The 16,779-nt window shown below is 44.6% G+C and overlaps 2 protein-coding genes across 5 annotated transcripts in view; both read left to right on the top strand.

Moving 5' to 3' along the window:
• The window catches only part of atg10 (ATG10 autophagy related 10 homolog), a 5,473-nt gene extending 3,515 nt beyond the window's left edge, over positions 1-1,958 (top strand). For 2 of the 4 annotated variants that reach the window (XR_013771383.1, XR_013771385.1), the window contains 3 exons: positions 1-74; positions 374-1,422; positions 1,690-1,958. The exon at positions 1-74 is cut by the window's left edge and continues 24 nt beyond it. Coding sequence is in view for 1 of the 4 variants with exons in the window: in XM_079243958.1 (XP_079100084.1) it covers positions 1-74; positions 374-500 (201 nt within the window). In the remaining 3 variants the exon portion in view is untranslated. Of the gene's footprint in view, positions 75-373; positions 1,494-1,689 lie in introns of those variants that run through there. The other 2 variants (XR_013771384.1, XM_079243958.1) reach the window with 2 other exon arrangements.
• Positions 1,249-13,407, top strand: LOC306758598 (uncharacterized protein; the record flags this gene model as incomplete). The annotated part of the gene is made up of 5 exons (XM_079243926.1): positions 1,249-1,394; positions 9,230-9,353; positions 9,473-9,662; positions 12,301-13,111; positions 13,191-13,407. The coding sequence occupies 4 exons, from the start codon at positions 1,249-1,251 to the stop codon at positions 13,092-13,094; spliced, it is 1,254 nt and encodes a 417-aa protein (XP_079100052.1). The 3' UTR covers positions 13,095-13,111; positions 13,191-13,407.
• Positions 13,408-16,779: the final 3,372 nt, after the last annotated feature.

Raw genomic sequence — 16,779 nt, forward strand, 5'->3', positions numbered from 1 at the left:
TTCTTCTTCCTCCACCCCTGCAGAACGGAGGAGTTTATGAGGCCTGTGGTGGAGGCAGCTGAGGATCACGGCAGGTAGGACGGGGGGAACACCTCTGCTTCTAGACCAGGGGTGCCCGAGTCCGGTCCTGGAGATCTCCCATCCTGCTGTTTTTAGATGCAACTCCTGGATCATTAGCAGGCCTCTGCAGAGCTGTGCAGGACGGGGGATCTCCAGGACTGGACCCTGGCTGCCTCCTGGTGGTCCAACCTGCAGCTGCTTCACGCTGAAGTCACATGTTTCTCTCTGTGTGTGTGTGTGTGTGTGTGTGTGTGTGTGTGTGTGTGTGTGTGTGTGTGTGTGTGTGTGTGTGTGTGTGTGCACGCGCGCACAGGCCAGTGAATTACGTGCTGTCGTGGCTCAGTGTGGTGGGTCCTGTGGTAGGTCTGGATCTTCCTCTGCAGTACTCCACCCAGCTCCATCCCGTAGCTTCACCCAGCAGCAGCGTGGAGGCGGACTGAGGTTCGTCGTGACTTCTGGTGGAATAGTTGACCTCGTGACGGGACATCCTACACGAAACGTCCTCAGACTCTCAGGAGCAGAAGCTGTTCCTCAGCTTGGGTCACGTGACCAAAGCCTGCTGGTAAAACTTAACCCTGTTTTCCATAAAATGGTGGCTTTCAGTCCCTGCTGTGCTCCTCATCCTCTGTCTGGACTGATACCAGATCATCCGTCTTCACTCTGAGCCTCTGGAGGAGACCGTTGGACCATCCTGCTGTCTCTCTGAGATGGACGTGTCCCACTTCATCTCCTTTCTGGAGAAACCTCCACTGAAACCCAGTTTGATGCTGTAGATCCTGATGATTGATCGGAACAGGCGGAGGTGTCCTCCTCTGTCCCAGCGATGTGATGTCAGGCAGTAAAACTGGCCGTCCTGTTTTCTGCTGGTCGTACCACCATGTTTTCCTTGAGCGAGTCGGAGCTGTCTTTACTGCTCAGTCGGAGTCGGCTGCAGGGAGTCCAGGAAAACACCAGCCTTCCTGACCAGTGGAGCTTGAATCATTTTCACTGCAACTGTAGCTTTGTTTAAAATATCAGCTTAATGTTAATAAAAATGAGTGAAAATGTAGTTTGGGATGATTTTGTTAAAAAAAAAAAAAGTTTAAAATTGTCGCCAACAGTATGAATTGACAACATTAGTATAGATATCTGCAATGACTTTTATTTTATTTTATTATTTTACTTCCAGAGTCTTAAACTGTGTCAGAGATGCGTAAATATGTGGGAGGAAGTGACCTCGACAACTCAGAAGTCGGAGAGCTGTCAGAGGCAAGAAGCAGTGAGAAGAGTAGTGGGAATGAAGACCCCATGCCACAACCCAGTAAGACCAGCCGAGGCCATAAACAAGCCAACAAGTATTGATAGCAGCTTCGCAGCAGCTTGGTAAAGCTCTTTCAACATAAACAAACTCACCTTCAAGCAGTTTTCATTGTTTATTTTGTATTTTGTACTTGATACCGTCAATCACATAGCAGAGCTGGAGACTCTTTACTTTTTTTAAAAATGTGTCTTGTCCAGCATTTAGGCAGCAGAATGATGGTCTGGATGTTCTGCTGAGCAAGGGAAGCTTTATAGATATAATGATCCCCTTGACTTTCTGAATTTGTATTTTATTTCTATATTTCTTTTGCATTATTGTTTGCGTTGTAGAGTTTGTACTGCTGGACCAGAGAGGACAGACGGAAGACAGAAAGAGAAAGAAGAGAAAACACCTCATAGGAAAAGTGAAAGAGATAAAGGGAGAGGGAAAACAAAACCTAAAAAAAACCCCAAAAACCTACAGATGTATACATATATACACACATATATACACTTATCTATACACACACCTACATATATGCGTACAAACACACATACGCACTCAGTATTAACACATATACATACTTTAGATCATAGTAACTAAACTATGAATGTAAAAAGTTAAATATAAATGAGAAACAAACAGAAATGAGAAAACTAGCTGCTGTTAGTGAATAAACCTGCAGACGACTCGGTGACTGTGTCACATGCAGAACATGCAGAGTGGAACGTGTTCAGAGAAGATCATGCCAGTGTGACCCCTCCCACACAAAGGCAAGAGGCACGCCAGGAGGACCCCCGAGACCCGGGCCATCGGCAGCCGCCCCCAGGCACAGACCCCAACCGCCCCACCCCGGAGCCAGCCCACCAAAAACACCCCTTCCCATTCTACCTACCCTAGAACAAACCACCACAACTCCCCACTTCTCTCACTGAAGTCCTCCCCCCTTCCTAATCACAACCCTCCACCCCCCCCATACACCTCCATACACATGCACCCCCCCCCACTCCTCTACATACCTCCCATGCATTTAACACCAGATTCCCCACACGCAAGCCCTTACCCCCTCCCACACACACACCACCCTCATACGCCTGATATTTGAGAATATTACAATTTATTAGTTGCAAATGGGTATTTGCCATTGCTAAGTGCTGGATATAGAAAACATTTCAGAGACAAGTTTCTTCTCGATATTGTTTTAATAAACTGTGCAAAGCAGTTTACAAATAGAGCAGACATCACTTATTCACTTTTTGCTAGATTAGCTTTGATGAACAGATTTTTCTTTTATTGAAGTTTGCACTTTAAAAGATGCAGTAGACAGTTCAAGAATTTTACATAGAACACAAAATAAAAGGACTATGTTAAATATTCATTACAGTGCTGAGGAGGTTGGAAACCCTACAAGGGCTTATCGAGAACCTCACCATAATCTAAATATAAGAATAAATTAAGTAGTTAATTATACCAGGGAAAGAAAATACTAACAATGAAGCATAAATTAGATACAAATATAACAAGAAACCAAGCATTAAAATGCTGAAATAACACAATAAGGAGAAATAAACTATCATAACAGCAGAACAAGTTAACAAGATCACACAGAAAATACATGTTCTTTCAAATTCTTTTTGTGCACTAATAAAGAAGGTGATATGTTGATCAAATTAATGTATTTATTACATAAATAAACCCCTCTGAATTTAATGAGAAACTGACCTCTAGTGGTGTGACAAAGTGGTGTGTGCAGAAACTCATTGCCTGGTAATTCCGGAGTGAATATTTTATTATGTTGAAAATACTGTTGAAATTGATGACAATTGTGTGACCCAAGTACTGCAGTTTGTAGAGCAAAATGTTTCCACAATGTTTATATTATAAACTGTCAATATTTTTAGATTGGTAAATGGAATAGCAGAATTAAATAGTTTGTTTTGGTATGTGGGACTGACAATCTTACAATGTGGGAGCTATATGAGTCTATAATAAAACGTTATTAAGCCAGATCTATTCAGGTTATACATATATATACAGTTGTGCTCATATTTATTCATACCCTTTCATTGAAGAAGGAAAAAAACAGCTGCCTGTAAAATAAGCTGAAACTGACTAAAGTAATAACAAATAAAAATTGGATGAAAATCATTACATCATTTTCTAATTCTTGTTCAATAGAAAAAATATTTTTTTAAAAAACAAACAAATAAGATAATTTATTACATATTACATCCCTCATAAACTAATATTTAGTAGAACAATCCTTTAATGTTTCCGCTCCATTCAGGTGTTTTCTGTTCCTCTCAGTCAGACTTCTGCACCTGCTGACAGGTATTTTGTCCCACTGTTCAACAGAAACTTGCTCTAATTTGTCCAGGACACATTTGTTTGTTTGCTTGTTTGTTTTTTTCCTTCAACTCAATTTAATAAAAATACAGTGTCTTATGTTACTAAATTATATTTTTGCAAATTTTCAGTTATTGTTTCTTTTTTAAGTCTCCAGTTATTTGAGTGACTGTTGTCAATTCTGCCTTTTCTTTAATGAAAGGGGATGAAGACATATGAGCACAACTATATATATATAACGTAGTACAAAAGTCCATATTAAATTCTGGCAAAGTAGGCGCAACAGCGCCACCTACTGGCGCAGTGCACAGCGTGGGAACTGCACAGAGGCGGAACCATGTTGCTGTGGTAAGACATGCTCCCCTAGAGTCTCAGACAAATGTTGATTTTCTGGAGTGTTTCATGTGTTTTTGTTTATATCCTGCTGTTTACAGGTTTGTTGTGTTTTCTGCCTGCTGGGTTGAGCTTTTACAGTCTGTAACATGTTTTGTGGGAACTTTTCTTAGTTAAGCTAACCTAGCTTAAATGTTACTTTCTCTCACATGTTCAGATGCAAATTGTGAGACTGGTGTCATCTCATGCTGTTTCGTGTTGCCTGCTGTGTTGCAGGAGCAATAGCCCCCCCCCCCCCCCCCTTGCAATCTACCTGGTGGTCATCTGTCATCTATGTATCTTTATTTCTCATGCTAGGGAGGAAAACATTATTTAAAAAACTTTCCAACAAGGTCCCTTAATTAAGTAAGGATTAAAGTAAGAATTAAACTACGAGGAGTGTAGAACACCACTCCACTGCACAAAATGCATTATAACCATGTGATGCAGAGATCTAGCTTGTTGAATCTGCTTATGCCATGTTCCACTGTAAAGATTTTAAACACATTTTTATTTCTTTTTCACAAAACTTGCTGAATATGCTAAAGTATAGGAATTATTTTATTTTGACATTGATGTACTTTCTATGCTAATGACCGCTGCCAAGCCACAGCGCGTTTCCGTCTTTCACCTGTCAAAAGCCAGCTGATTTTAATCAGTTGATTAACACGTTGCTATGGTGATGCCTGGAACGGAGGGATATAACAGTGATTTAACGTGCCGAACTAAGTGTGAGTATATACGAAAACAATGCAGCCAGTTGGCACTGGAATTATCACTGACTATGGTATGACTTTAGTTACTACATTATTGAGCATTATTTAACTGTTGAATAATAAATCAACAACTAATATTATGCATTATGTAGCCTGTTATTTGATGCTGTAATAAGCAGATCATTATTTTTCCTGCTCTACAGTGAACTGGGACTTTTCCAGAATGAACCCACCTCTCACCTGATGACAGCAAACATTCAGGAAAGCTCCAGCCTCTGCGACCCATATGGTAAGTGGTTACAGACAAGGAAGGAATAAACAAGGATTATTCAACCCTCTATAAATTCACTCTCCCCATTCTTGGAGAAGAAATGCTCCTCAGGTGGTTTGTACGTTTTACCATTTATTTTCCAGCCTTTTGTTGCTCCTGTTCCAACTATTTAAAGATGTGTTGATGCATCAGAATAATATCTCAGTTTCAACAACTGACATAATGCTTATCTTCTACTGGAATTAAATATGGCTTGATGAGATTTCCAGATCATAGTGTTCTGGTTTTATTTACATTTTACACAGTCTCTACTCTTTAAAATTAGTTTTGTACATAAAACAAATCTGAATATTTTTCAATTCAATTCAACTTTAATTATATAGCATCAAATCACGGCAATGCAATCTCAAGACACTTTACAGACAGAGAAGAAAACATAATGGAAGCCAATTCATAACAGCCTATATAAGGAAACCAACAGGTTGAGTTGGACCTCCAACTCAATCTGTTGGTTTCCTTATCTGCAGGTTTCCCATCCTGAGCAAGCACACTGGCGACAGTGGGAAGGAAAAAACTCCCTTTTAACAGGAAGGAAACCTCCGGCAGAACCCGGCTCAGGACAGGCAGCCATCTGCCTCTGCTGTGTGGGGGGAAGAGGACAGAAAGACAACAGACAACAGGAACTGCTACTCCCGGCCAGGGAGACCTGCTGAGACAGGAGACATACATGTTAATGATGCAACACTGTTATTGGGGGGGGGGGGGGTAAAAGAGAGAGATAAAGAAAGAAGCTCAGTGTATCAGGAAATGTCCCTCAGCAGTCTAAACCTATAGCAGCATAACTAAGGGATGCTAACCATCCCTAGCTATAGGACTTATAAAAAAGATAAGTCTTCAGCCTAGTCTTAAAGGTGGGGAGGGTGTCTGCTTCCCTAACACTAACTGGGAGCTTATTCCATAAGAGAGGGGCCTGATAACCAAAGGCTCTGCCTCCTGCTCGGCTCTTTGAGACTCTAGGAACCACAAGTAAGCCTGCAGTCTGCGAACGATGTACTCTGCTTGGTATATAAGGAACTATGAGGTCTTTGATATATAGTGGTGCCTGGTTGTGGAGGGCTTTATATGTAAGGAGAAGGATTTTAAATTCTATTCTAGATTCAACAGGCAGCCAATGAAGAGAGGCTAAAACTGGAGAAATATGATCTCTCCTGCTGGTTCTGGTCAGGACTCTGGCTGAAGAATTCTGGATCAGCTGAAGGCTTTTCAGGGCATATTTAGGACAGCCCAGTAATAGAGAGTTACAGTAATCTAGTCTCGAAGTAACAAAAGCGTGAACCAGTTTTTCTGCATCACTCCGAGACAGAATGTCCCTAATTTTGGCTATATTACGTAAATGAAAGAAGGCTGTTTTAGTAACCTGCTTAACATGTGGGCCAAAGGACAGGTCAGGGTCAAATATTACTCCAAGGTTTCTCACTGTAGCACTGGAAGCTAAAGTAATGCCATCCAGGTTCATTACAAAACCGGAAAATTTAGCTCTGAGTTTTTCAGATCCAACGAGAATTACTTCAGTCTTATCTGAGTTTAAGAGGAGAAAATTTCTAGACATCCAAGTCTTTATGTCTATGAGACAATTTTGTAGTCTATTGGGCTGATTTGTTTCATCTGGTTTAAAGGATAAGTATATCTGAGTATCATCTGCATAACAATGAAAGTTATTCCATGCTGTCTAATAATTTTGCCTAAACGGAGCATATATAGCGTGAAGAGTATTGGTCCAAGTACAGAACCTTGAGGAACTCCATGACTTACTGTAGTTTGTGAGGAGGACTTGTCATTTACATGAACGAACTGAAGTCTATCAGATAAATATGATTTAAACCAGCTTAACGCTGTACCTGTAATTCCAATCACCTGTTCTAGTCTCTGTAACAGAATGTTATGATCGACTGTATCAAATGCAGCACTAAGATCAAGCAAGATAAGTACGGACACAAGTCCTTTGTCTGAGGCCATAAGAAGGTCATTAGTAACTTTCACCAATGCCGTCTCAGTGCTATGATGAGCTCTAAATCCTGACTGAAACTCTTCAAATAAATTATTTCTGCTCAGGTGGGCATGTAGCTGAGCTGAAACTATTTTCTCCAGAATTTTGGACATAAACGGGAGGTTAGATATAGGTCTATAATTTGCTATCACCTCTGGATCCAGAGATTGCTTTTTAAGTAAAGGCTTGATTACAGCAGTTTTAAATGATTGTAGTACATATCCTGTCACTAAAGACATATTGATAAGACTTAGTAGTGATGTATTAATTAAAGGGAAAATGTCCTTAAAGAGGCTCGTTGGGAGAGGGTCTAAGATACAGGTGGATGGTTTAGATGAAGCTATTATTTTAGTTAATTCAGAGGGTTGGACAGGACAGAAACTATTTAGACACAAGTCAGATCCTGGTTCTAAGGATGCTTCAGAGACCACAACAGGCTCAACATTATAGGTAGAAGGAAGAGTATTGTGGATTTGATCTCTAATGGTGTCAATTTTATTCCTGAAAAATACATGAAATCATCACAGCTAAGTGAGAAAGGAATACATGGCTCCACAGCGCTCCGGCTCCTAGTAAGCCTGGCTACACACTCTCAAAAATAGAGGTACAAGATAAGGACATTTCTGTACCTATAGGTACATTTTAAAGAAATGTTCTCTCAAAAGTACAATACTGGTCTTTAAGAGACCAGAAGCACCTTCAGAGTAGGAAAAAGGGTTCAAAGTGACATAAAGTACAAATTTGTACCATTTCGACCATAAGGGTACCTGCAGCATTGAAAAATGTAATGTTAATGGCTGTAATGTTACAAACTAGAGCAGAGCTGAGTGATGACAGTAGTACTACTTAACAGTCATTTACTACACCAGACAATGAAGGTCAGATGCTGCAAACTAAGTGCACGGCTGGTCAGTATTTTGAGTTTTTGAAGATTATTTCTAGATTAAAGATAAGATAATATTGCTAAGTTGCATGGACCAGGCCTAATCCTATGAAAATATAAAAAAACATAACTTGATAAGGTGAGGTTGAACTTGATATGGTTCAAAAATAGACCAGAACTGAAGGGGACAGAAATGTCTCTCAAAAGAGTACTGTTGTGGTTCCTGCTCTGACCTGTGCTGCAGTGGGTGTGCCTGTTTCCCTGGCAATCAAGTCCACACCAGGTTCTCATCGGGTAATCAGCAGCAGCAAGATAAAAGGCCAGCTCAGTTCACCAGTCATCGCCTGATTGTTGTTTCATCTGTGGTAACAGCTCTCGGCCATTGCAGCATTTCTGCTTAAGAAGTTAAACTGCTTGTTTCACAACTGTCTGTTCTGTCACCAGTGCATGAGTCTTGCCTGCCTGCCCGTCGACCTGCCTGCCTGCCCGTCGACCTGCCTGCCTGCCCGTCGACCTGCCTGCCTGTCTGTCAACCAGCCTGCCTGCCTGCCAACCTGCCTGCCTGGCCACCTACCATTCTGCCCAGGAGAACAAATAAACCTGTCCTAGTATCCACATCCAATCTGCACTTGGGTCCTTGTTTGTCCTACACTACAACAGAGCCATCAGGTATGGATCCAGCAGATTCTAACCCAGAAGGCGCCGCCGGACAACTTCAGCAAGCCCTATCCGGTCAGAATGCTCACTTAGCTCGACATGAGCAGATGCTTCTAACTTTGGACCAGAATTACCACACCATCCTTACGCAGTTGTCTCAACTCACCAGTCATGTGGCTGGTCTGGTACAGCCTGCTCCCGAACAGCAACAGGTTCCTGACTCATCCAGGCATCCTACCGCTTCTGCCACCCCGGTAAGAGAGACACACATCCCGGACCCCAAACCTTATGCCGGGGATCTGGGTAAATGTAGAGGGTTCTTACTCCAATGCTCACTTGTGTTCGACCAGAAGCCCATCACTTATGCCAGTGACAAATCCAAGATCTCCTACGTCATCGGACTTCTGGAGGGCAAGGCTTTGTCATGGGCAGAAGCAGCGTTTGATCGGCAGGGTTTCAGGCACATGTCTTATCCAGCTTTTATGGATGAGATGAAGAAGGTGTTTGACCATCCAGTGAGAGGGGGCGATGCCGTTAAGCGGCTGATTAATCTCCGACAAGGAAAAATGAGTGTTGCTGAGTTTGCTGTGGATTTCAGGACTGCGGCTGCGGATTCGGGCTGGAATGATCAGGCTCTTTGTGGAATCTTCACAAATGGTTTAAGCAGCCGACTTAAGGATGAGCTTGCCACCCGTGATGCATCAGATTCCCTGGACGACCTGGTCTCCCTCTCAATAAGGCTGGACAACCGCTTACGGGAGAGAGACAGAGAGCGGCAGACTCGTTCTGAGCTGTGTTTTCCCGGCTCCACCATCGGAGCGGTCCGCCCTTCCCTTCCTAGCACAACAGTCCGAGGAGCCCATGCAGCTGGGCCGAGCTCATCTGTCCACGGAGGAACGACAGAGGAGGAGGGACACCGGCGTTTGTTTTTATTGTGGAAGACCAGGACACCAGAGAGCTGTCTGCACAGAACGGCCAAAAGATCTGGGTCGTCAGTAGCTGTGGGAGTACTGACGACCACCACTCCAAAGGTAATTCCCCACACAAAGACACTCATTCTAGCGGTGCTATATGTCAAGGGTTTCTCTCATCCAGTACAGGCTTTAGTGGATTCTGGAGCTGAAGCGAACTTTATTGACAAGGAATGGGCTGCAAGGATTAATCTAGACCTGGAGTCTCTCTTCCCTCCTGTTTCTGCCCGGGCTCTGGATGGTAGCATTCTTTACTCCATCACCCAAGAGTCTGTTCCGGTTAAACAAATTGTTTCGGGAAATCACCAGGAGTTTATCAGTTTCTTTGTTGTAAACTCACCAAATTCACCCCTGGTTTTAGGACACCCCTGGTTATCGTTACACAATCCCCATCTGGATTGGACTACTGGGAGGATTATTAACTGGAGTTCTTATTGTCATGCAACTTGTCTTCACTCTGCCGTCCCATCTGGTATAACCACTACCAGTCATTGTCCCACTTCTAAGGATTTGTCAGACATTCCTCTAGCCTACCATGACCTCGCTGAGGTGTTCAGTAAAGAGAGGGCCCTTTCTCTTCCTCCTCACCGACCATATGACTGCGCCATAGACTTGTTACCTGGGGCTCCGTTGCCAGCCAGTCGTCTGTACAATCTTTCTAAGCCAGAGACTGAGGCCATGGAGAAATATATTTCGGATTCGCTGGCTGCTGGTTTAATTAGACCTTCTTCTTCCCCTGTTGGCGCAGGTTTTTTCTTTGTCTCTAAGAAGGATGGTTCTCTTCGGCCTTGTATTGACTACCGGAGATTAAATGCTATAACCATAAAGAATAAGTATCCTCTGCCACTTCTTGAGTCTGCCTTCAACTCTCTCCATGGCTCAACAATCTTCACAAAGCTAGCTCTCTGCAACGCATATCATCTGGTCAGGATAAAAGAGGGAGATGAGTGGAAGACAGCCTTCAAGACCCCACTCGGCCATTTTGAGTATCAAGTCATGCCTTTTGGACTTTGTAATGCCGCTGCTGTTTTCCAAGCCTTAGTTAATGATGTGCTGAGAGACTTCCTGAACCGTTTTGTTTTCGTCTATTTAGACGATATCCTCATCTTTTCCCACAACCTCACCGAACATATACAACATGTCCGACAAGTCCTGCAGAGACTTCTGGAGAATCGCCTATTCGTTAAGGCCGAGAAGTGTGATTTTCATAAGAACACTGTTTCTTTTCTCGGATACATTTTTGAGAGTGGGCAGGTCCGAGCAGATCCTGAGGTCAAAGCTGTTACCGAATGGCCAGTCCCAACTTCTGTCAAGCAGCTGCAACGTTTCTTGGGTTTTGCTAATTTTTATCGCAGATTCATTCGCAATTATAGCCGCATCGCAGCTCCCCTGACAAGACTTACATCGCCTACAGTCCCATTTGTCTGGTCTGAGCCGGCGGCTCAGGCTTTTGTCAAGTTAAAGGATCTATTCACCACTGCTCCTGTCCTCCTCCACCCTGATCTCAACCATCAATTTGTGGTGGAGGTTGATGCTTCAGATGTCGGCGTTGGAGCTGTCTTGTCCCAACGATCCCCAGAGTCTCAGAAGTTACATCCTTGTGCCTTTTTTCTCTCGACGTCTAACACCAGCTGAGCAGAACTACCATGTCGGTGATAGGGAACTCTTAGCCATCAAACTCGCCCTGGAGCAGTGGCGCCATTGGTTGGAGGGATCCAAAGTGCCATTCCTCATCTGGACTGACCATAAGAACCTGGAATACCTACAGTCTGCTAGACAAATGAATCCCCGACAGGCCCGTTGGTCTCTTTTCTTCAATCGATTCCACTTCACGCTGTCATACAGACCTGGGTCCAAAAACCAGAAACCGGACTCTCTCTCTCTCGCCAATTTCCACCCAAGACTGCAGTTTCACCTGATACCATCTTACCTGCAACCTGTGTTGTAGCCGCTGTTTCCTGGGAGGTGGAGGACAGGGTTAGAGAGGCCCAACAGCAACAGCCTGACCCTGGCACAGGTCCCCGTAACCGCCTTTATGTCCCCAATTCTGTACGTTCCCAAGTCCTCCAGTGGGGACATTCCTCCCGCCTAGCATGCCACCCTGGTTCTGTGCGAACACTTTCTTTTCTGAGACGCAGATTCTGGTGGCCCACAATGGATAAAGATGTCCGGGAGTTTGTTGCAGCCTGTACGACGTGTGCACGCAGTAAGTCATTGCATCAGCCACCTGCGGGATTTCTTCGTCCATTACCTGTTCCAAGCAGACCCTGGTCGCACATTGCTCTGGACTTCGTCACTGGTCTTCCAGCCTCAAGAGGTAACACCACCATCCTCACAGTTGTTGATCGCTTTTCCAAAGCTGTTCACTTTATTGCCCTTCCCAAACTTCCTACTGCCAAGGAGACAGCCAACTTACTTGTTCATCATGTCTTTCGGCTCCATGGTCTGCCCACAGACATAGTATCAGACAGAGGACCCCAATTTACATCCCAGGTATGGAAGTCGTTTTGTCACTCACTCGGGGCCACTGTGAGCCTGTCGTCTGGTTTCCATCCCCAGACCAATGGCCAGGCTGAGAGGTCTAATCAGGATCTGGAAACTGCCCTGAGATGTGTGGCTGAGTCCAACCCCTCCTCCTGGTGTGACCATCTGGACTGGGTAGAGTATGCTCACAACTCCCTTACCTCTTCTGCTTCAGGCTTATCACCTTTCGAATGCTCCCTGGGATATCAGCCGCCCCTGTTTCCAGCACAGGAGGAGGAGGTTTCTGTGCCGTCGGTCCAGCTACACATCCGCCGCTGCCGACGGATTTGGAGGAAGGCTCGAACTGCGCTCCTTCATGCCTCCGTACGTACCCGCCGCATGGTGGATCGTCATCGGACTCCTGGACCCCATTACGCACCTGGCCAAAAGGTTTGGTTATCAGCAAAGAACATTCCATTGCGTACTGATGCCAAGAAGTTGGCCCCCCGCTTTTTGGGTCCTTTTGAGGTTGAGCGGATCATTAATCCCACCGTGGTGAAACTGAAACTCCCCAGTTCCATGAGAGTCCACCCTTCTTTCCATGTCTCCCAACTCAAGCCTCTTTCCTCTAGTCCTCTCGTCCCTCCTTCCAGACCCCCTCCTCCCGCCCGGCTTGTGGCGGGTCGCCCTGCCTATTCTGTCCGGCGTCTCCTGGATGTGCGGCGTCGGGGTCGTGGCTTCCAGTTTCTGGTGGACTGGGAGGGGTATGGTCCTGAGGAGCGTGCCTGGGTTCCGCGCTCATTTATTCTGGATGCCTCCCTGGTCCGGGATTTTCGTCGTGCTCATCCGGAGAAGTTTCGGTCGCCCGGTGGCTCCCGTGGAGGGGGGGGTACTGTTGTGGTTCCTGCTCTGACCTGTGCTGCAGTGGGTGTGCCTGTTTCCCTGGCAATCAAGTCCACACCAGGTTCTCATCGGGTAATCAGCAGCAGCAAGATAAAAGGCCAGCTCAGTTCACCAGTCATCGCCTGATTGTTGTTTCATCTGTGGTAACAGCTCTCGGCCATTGCAGCATTTCTGCTTAAGAAGTTAAACTGCTTGTTTCACAACTGTCTGTTCTGTCACCAGTGCATGAGTCTTGCCTGCCTGCCCGTCGACCTGCCTGCCTGCCTGCCCGTCGACCTGCCTGCCTGCCTGCCCGTCGACCTGCCTGCCTGCCTGCCTGCCCGTCGACCTGCCTGCCTGCCTGCCTGCCCGTCGACCTGCCTGCCTGCCTGCCTGCCCGTCGACCTGCCTGCCTGCCTGCCTACCATTCTGCCCAGGAGAACAATAAACCTGTCCTAGTATCCACATCCAATCTGCACTTGGGTCCTTGTTTGTCCTACACTACAACAAGTACACCCCCAGCGACAAGCATTTGTACCTTTTTAGGTACAAGCTGGTATCTCTATTTTTGAGTGTGCAGTGCTGAAAAGAAACTGAGGGTTGTTTTTGTTTTCCTCTATTGATGATGAATAATAAGCTGTTCTTGCCGTACGTAAGGCTTTTTTGTATACAATTAAACTTTCTTTCCAGGTTAAGCGAGACTCCTAGTCCTGATGAACGCCATCTGTTTTCCAAACGCCTTGACGCCTGTTTTAGAGCTCGAAGCTGGGAATTAAACCAGGGAGCCTTCATAGTCTTACCTAATTTCTTCTTCTTTAGGGGAGCAACATTATCCAAGGTTGTACGCATTGAAGCTGTTATAGTATCAGCATGTTGATCAATCTGAGCAGGAGTAAGGCTTAAAGGGGGACTCTCAGTCATGCAACACATGGTAGAGGTGAAAAAATTGATTCAATTGATTAAATTTTGTAATATTATTGTCTGATAAACATCTACGATAGTAGAATTTATTTTTGGTCAGTGAGTAATCAAAGTGAATTCAAAGGTTAATAAGAAGTGATCGGACAAGACAAGGTTTTGAGGAAATACTTTGAGCTTATCAGTCTCAATACCAGATGTTAGAACCAGATCAAGAGTATGACCATGAGAGTGAGTGGCTCCATGGACATTTTGTGAAAACCCAATTGAGTTTAGAATAGAGCTAAAGGAAATGTTTAAACTATCATTTTCATGGTCAACATGAATATTAAAATCACCTAGTACAATGACCTTATCAGTAGTCAGCACTAACTCAGACAAGAGATCAGAGAATTTGGTCAGAAACTCGGAGTAAGGTCCAGGTGGGCGATACACTAATGCTAAAAGGAGCGTTCTCTCTCTTCCAGTTTGGATGAGATAAATTTAATGTCAGGAATTCAAAGGATTTATAAGGATTTATAGTTAGTTTTGTGCTTTGGATTAATTAATAATTCTGACTGAAAAATAGCTGCAACACCTCCTCCTCTGCCTGTAGTTCTAGGAATGTGAAAGTTTAAATAGTTAGCTGGCGTAGCTTCATTAATACTAACATAATCCTCTTGCTGTAACCAGGTTTCCGTAAGACAGAATAAATCAATGTGGTGATCACCTATCAAGTCATTGACTAATAAAGACTTATTTGGGAGGGATCTAATATTCAGTAGACCACACTTTATTGTCTTATTTTCAGATTTTATTAGATCCATTGTTTTTATTTTTATGAGGTTTTCACGATTAACCCCAGAAGTGTTTTTGTGTTTAATTCTTACTGCTGGGGAGTTGTATAAGGTCGGAATGGGGTTTTAGGTGGGAAGCTGCAGAAAAGTGTGTAGGACTACAATTCTGCCTCCTGGTCCCAACCCTGAGTTGTCAATTTAGCTGACTAAGAGTCCATATTGCTAGATAAGAGAGCGTGGGATGGATGCCATCTCTCCTAATAAGACCAGGCTTTCCCCAAAAAGCGCTCCAATTATCTATAAAACCCACGTTATCGGGACACCACCTAGACAACCAGCAGTTGAAGGATGACATGCGGCTAAACATGTCATCGCTGATTAAATTTGGCAAGGGACCAGAGAAAACTACGGAGTCCGACATGCTCTTGGCAAAGTTACACACCGAAGCAACATTAATTTTAGTGACCTCCGATTGGCGTAACCAGGTGTCGTTACCGTCGACGTGAATTACAATCTTACGGTATTTACGTTTAGCCTTAGCCAGCAGTTTCAAATACGATTCGACGTGGCCCGCTCTGGCCCCAGGAATGCATTTGACTATGGTCCCCGGTGTCTCTAGAGCCACGTTTCTGACTATGGAACTACCTATAATCAGGGTTTCTGCCTCAGCGGGTGTGTCGCCGAGCGGGGAAAATCTGTTAGAAACGTGAACAGGTCGGTGGTGGCCAGTGGGTTTTGGTTTGGGGCTACGCTTCCGCCTGACCGTCGTCCAGCCCGCCTCGGCTCCCGGCTGCGCGGGAACTGCTGAGGGACTGCTAGGTGGGCTAGCTGCCCTGGCTGGTAGCTCCACACTGGCTAATGGGGGCTTGCTAACTAACTGCTTCCCTAACTGAGTGCGGAGCTGGGCTTCTAACTCACAGAGCCTCGCCTCCAAAGCTGCCAAGCTGCTACACTTAATACACCTACCGTTATCACTAAAGGAGGCGGAGGAGTAGCTAAACATCAGACACACCGAGCAAGAGAAGGCAGGGGACCGGGGTGTGGGAAGAGAGCTAGCAGCCATGCTAAAACCAAGTGCTTGAGCTGTTTAAGTCAGTAAACAGAAAGCCAAAGATCCCAAAAATAAATGCAATATATAGAACAGTGGTTTGGGAAGATTTTGTGCGCTAAAGTGAGTGGTTGGTTAACAATAGATAGAAGTTAGAAAGAAGTTAAAGGAGCCAACGGCTTGTAGCAATCCGCAGTGACACATGCTAGGGAACAGGAAATGACACAATACGTTACCGCAACGTCAGCGTGGTATTTAATGCAGTTACAGGTTGGAATCAATGGAGTCTGTTCCCTCCTTTTTTATTGAACTATCTGAATCACATCTAGACCCATTGTCTGAGGTAAGCTTGAACAAAGTGATGATGATAATTAATTCTCATATCAAACTGACTTGTAGAGAATTTGACAGCCAATCAAATCCTCCATTTTCTCTTCGGACGTGACCTGCAGTCTGCTTTCTAACACTACTGAGGCTAAACAGCTCAGTTTTCGCATCGCATTGCTTCTTGATGATTTCAGGCATCAGTCTTTAGCACACTGACAGAGTCTGCAGGAAATGTGGAGGAGACTGACCCAACCAGGAGGATTTTACTGCCATCAGCAGATTTCTCTCAACAGGACGCTGGCACATGATGGAGAAAGCCCTTCAACTGACACAGAACAATGCAGACAGTCCTCATCCTCGCTCATCCCACAGCTCCTAATATTTCTCTCCTCTTTCCTCTGGTCTGCTCTCAGTTTCCTGGCTCTGTGGCTGGTTACATACCATCAGATTTACCATTACTTTGTCTCAACATGGCGCTAGTGTGTATGGCTTGCTTTCTGTCTTTATGCTGCTTTGCTGCTTTTATACTGTTTTTATGGATTGTTTCACCTCATGTCGACACTGCACCGTAGACAAACTGGGTCTCTTCTGCTTTAAATCTGCTCCTAAGAGTAACCTTTTTTACTGGCTTTTAACACAGCTTTAGTTGTTGACTTCTTTTTATGTTTTTGATTATTATATGGTCTGTTACTGTGACTAGACTGAGGAGTTACAGAAGTAGCGGTAAACGGGTCCAGAAGCTGAGTGGAAACCCCACAAACTG

Source organism: Telmatherina bonti (assembly GCF_933228915.1).
Source record: "Telmatherina bonti genome assembly, chromosome: 7".
NCBI lineage: Eukaryota > Metazoa > Chordata > Actinopteri > Atheriniformes > Telmatherinidae > Telmatherina > Telmatherina bonti.